The sequence below is a fragment of the Nansenia antarctica genome (assembly GCF_963989245.1).
Source record: "Nansenia antarctica genome assembly, chromosome: 11".
Taxonomy (NCBI): Eukaryota; Metazoa; Chordata; class Actinopteri; order Argentiniformes; family Microstomatidae; genus Nansenia; species Nansenia antarctica.
The window spans coordinates 8,854,534-8,858,511 of NC_137681.1; the positions used below are offsets into that span (position 1 = coordinate 8,854,534).

At 51.1% G+C, this 3,978-nt stretch overlaps 1 protein-coding gene across 1 annotated transcript in view; it reads left to right on the plus strand.

Moving 5' to 3' along the window:
- Nucleotides 1–218: 218 nt before the first annotated feature.
- synpo2lb (synaptopodin 2-like b) overlaps nucleotides 219–3,978 on the plus strand; it is a gene marked incomplete at both ends in the record, with an annotated part of 13,583 nt that continues 9,823 nt past the window's right edge. Inside the window, 3 exons of the mRNA XM_080541963.1 lie at nucleotides 219–320; nucleotides 3,355–3,506; nucleotides 3,644–3,925. Coding sequence (XP_080398089.1) covers nucleotides 219–320; nucleotides 3,355–3,506; nucleotides 3,644–3,925 — 536 coding nt within the window. The remainder of the gene's footprint in view (nucleotides 321–3,354; nucleotides 3,507–3,643; nucleotides 3,926–3,978) is intronic.

Sequence of the window (3,978 nt, forward strand, 5' to 3'; positions counted from 1 at the left end):
GTAAGTGGGCTGGGTCCTCCCAGATGAAGTGTGTTAGTCCAGAGAGCCAGGGCACATATACACACTCTCTCTCTCTCTCTCTCTCTCTCTCTCTCTCTCTCTCTCTCTCTCTCCCAAACGGTCCTGGAGGGCGGTAGTGTATACTGCGGGACTGTAAAGAACGAGAGACGAGAGACACACACACTTCTCTTTCACAACGGAGTGTTAGTGGTATAGTGATGGTGGCGGAAGAGGTTGTGGTCTCCCTGTCTGGGGGGGCTCCCTGGGGCTTCAGACTGCAGGGGGGAGCTGAACATCAAAGACCACTGCAGGTGGCCAAGGTACGGTGTGTGTGTGTGTGTGTGTGTGTGTGTGTGTGTGTGTGTGTGTGTGTGAGTGTGTGTGTGTGTGTGTGTGTGTGTGTGTTTAAGAGTTGGGGATGATAGGGATTAGAAAGAATGGGATAAGGGCAGACAGGAGTTTCCCCATGTCAAGTTTATTTGGATTAAAGTGTATTTGACACAGTTGTCACAACACACTTTATAGAACGATGGGAACATACAAGAGAAACATGACCATAACAGTTCACAGATAAAAGAGAAAGATATAAAAGAATGGAGTATGTGGTCTAGGGGGGCAGCTGTTAGCGGTTGCGGGGATCAGAGTGGAGGTGTTGTCCTCTCTGTGTGGTTACAAGTCTTTAGTGAGATAACTGCTGTTCTGTACAACCTGCATGCTGCTGCCTTAGTTATGATTGATTGGTTGATTACCTATGTGAGTTTGACAGACTGCTTACTGTACTTCAGACCTTCATTTCCTAGAAAATGGTTTGTTGTCATGGTGACTAGGTTTTAGTGTCTGTGTGTCAGAGAGGCTTAGGCACATGACCTTTGATGAGGTGTCATCAAGAATATTGAAATGATCCCCTGTGTGTGTGTGTGTGTGTGTGTGTGTGTGTGCGTGTGTGTATGTGTGTGTGTGTGTGTGTGTGTGTGTGTTTAACAGCGGGGTGATGAGGATTAGAGAGGGGGCTAGCGAAGGCAGGAGGGGTGTGTGTGTGTGGGGGCCGGGGGGGGGGGGGGGGGGGGCAGGTATTAGTGGATACAGGGGCAGATAGGAGTTTCAAATGTCAAGTTTATTTGGATTAAAGTGTATTTGACGCAGTGTCATCATGGCAACATTTTATAGAAGGATGGGGACATACAAGAGAGACATCATAAACAGTTCACGGAATCACAGATAAAAGAGAAATATCAAAGAGAAACATATAAAAGAATGGAGTATGTGGTCTAGGGGGGCAGCTGTTAGTGGTGTCGGGGATCAGAGTGGAGGTGTTGTGCCCTCCGTGCGGTTACAAGTCTTTAGTGAGATAACTGCTGTTCTGTACAACCTTCTGCTGTTATGATTGGTTGATTGATTAGCTTACTGTACCTCAGACCTTCATTTCCACAGAACGGTTTGTTGTCATGGTGACCAGGTGTCTGTGGGTCAGAGAGGCTTACCGATGACCTTTGATGCGGTTTCATCAAGAATATTGTGAAAGTGATCCTGTGTGTGTGTGTGTGTGTGTGTGTGTGCGTGTGTGTGTGTGTGTGTGTGTCACTGCAGCGAAAATCAGCCAGCGGGACACGATAAGCCCGCTCTAAGAGTTCAGTGATTGGATAGTGAGGCGCAAAGTGACTAAGAGGTGTGTGGTATGTGTATGATTGTGTTATCGTCGTGTGTGTGTGTGTATCTTCGTATTTGTTGACAGACCAGAATGTACCCCTCTCGTCAGAAACACGTTCTGTTAAACCGGGGCGGTCGACTCACTCCGCCTCACATAGATGCTCATAAGCTGTCATAGCGTTCAGCCCCCTCTTTTCTGACACGGAGGCTAAATAGAAACATAGTACGTTTAAGTCTGGCACTAAGGCCCTTTCCTCCCCACCTCAATAACCCGTTGGTAGACAAGGTCACCTTTAGGGAAGAGTTTTATCTGCCTTGTGTGTGTGTGTGTGTGTGTGTGTTGGGGAGGGGGTTGGCGGGGGGTGTCGAACATGCCTCAGATAAGCCCAGTTGGGAGTTGAGAGGACCGGAGGATCAGAATAGCTAATTTAAGAGCAGCTGGAGCAGGTCATGGAAAAAAGGCCTCTCTCTCTCTCTCTCTCCCTCTCTCCCTCTCTCTCTCTCTCTCCCTCTCTCTCTCTCTCTCTCTCTCTCTCTCTCTCTCTCTCTCTCTCTCTCTCTCTCTCTCTCTCTCTCTCTCTCTTTCTCTCTCTCACTCACACACAAGCATACACACTCTTTCAGGAAACGCCTTATTCACCTCACAGAACTGGAATAATTAACGTTATCTTTGATGTTTTGGAGGTGTATGAGGTTTGTCTATTTTCCTCCATCTTATTTCGGGTGCAGGGAGCACATTGTGAATGGTAGGTATGCCCCCCAGCTCAGTACGCCTGTGTGTGTGTGTGTGTGTGTGTGTGTGTAATGTTTTTATGTGGGGGATGGGGGCGGTGTGGTGCAGCTGTCCAGACCCCCTCTCTCACGGTGCTCCTATGCTCCTGTGCGCGCTTGTGTGTGCATGTGTGTGTGGGTGCATGTGTGTGCGAGTGCGTGTGTGAGTGCCCATGTGAGTATGCGAGTGACTGAATGAGTGAGCGGGGGGTGAGTCAGTTAGAGGAAATCATGGAGAGAGTCTATTCTATGACATCATCGCCCAGTTCAGCTCAGCCCCCCCCCCCTCTCCCCCCCAGCCCCAAATGCGGGCGATGATGACCTCAGAAGTTATTGCCACAGGTGCAGCCAACGACCAGACTGTGAGAGGGCTGAGAGTCGTAGAGAGAGTGTTTCTCTGTCCAGGTGGGCTGAAGAAAGAACAGGTCTTGACGACCAGACCTCTTTGTTTCAGACCTGTGTGCTGCTGTGTGTGAGTGTGGGGCCGACCTGCAAGTCAGTCAGGACAGGAGTGCCCTGCCGCCCCCTGCTGGTTGAGTTTATCACTTTTCTCTGTCCATCTGTGGCTGTGTGGTGTCGTAGGTACATGTGTACTAGTACCAGTCAAAAGTTTGGACACACACGACTATCACAATGGACAATGTACACACATAACCACAAGACGAAAACATAATCATATTTACAACTATAAAGTGCAGTACGTCTGGCAGGGTTGGTGCAGTGAGTCAGGTGTTGAGAGTCCTTATAGCAGAGGGGAAAAAACTGTTTTTGAAACAGGATGTTTTGGTGGCCAGAGATCGGTAGCGCCGTGCAGAGGGCAAACAGTTGAAACGGGTGGTGAGCAGGGTGGGAGGGGTCAGAGATAATTTTATTATGTATGTATGTCCTGTCAGGTGTGTTGAGTAAGGACTAACGCTGTGCTCTCTCTCTCTGCAGGTGCGTAGGCGCAGTAAAGCCTGCAGGGCCGGACTGAGGGAGGAGGATGAGCTGCTGGCCATCGAGGACCTGGTGTGTGCCGAGCTGAGCCACGCCCAGGCCATGACCCTCATCGACTCACACCGAGCCACCCTCAACCTCAGGGTCAAGAGGTCAGAGCACAGGAATAGTTCTGTACACACACATATGCGCACACGCAGACACGCACTCACACAGACGCACACGTAGGCACGTACCTGTATTCTATGTATGTATGTATCCATGACTGTGCGTCTCTCTGTGCGTCCAGGTCTCCCTCCGGGTTCCATTCGGTGGTCCTGACGGGCCGCTCCCCGTCCCCCCGCGCCTCCATGAGAGTCCTGTCCCCCCCCCTGGCCCCTCCCCAGCCCTCCCACCACCGGTCCTCGGTCCTGTCCCCCCCGAACAGCGAGGCCTACTACGGAGAGACGGACAGCGACGCCGACACGCAGACGCTCACACACCGCCGCCACCGCCGCACGCCCCCCCACGCCCGCTCCCCCGGGCGCCATGACAACCACCAGGAGTCGGAGGAGACGTCTGAGATGAGCGGGTACGAAATGAGATGGAGAAAACAGCGATGTCATGAATGTTTTTATTTATTTA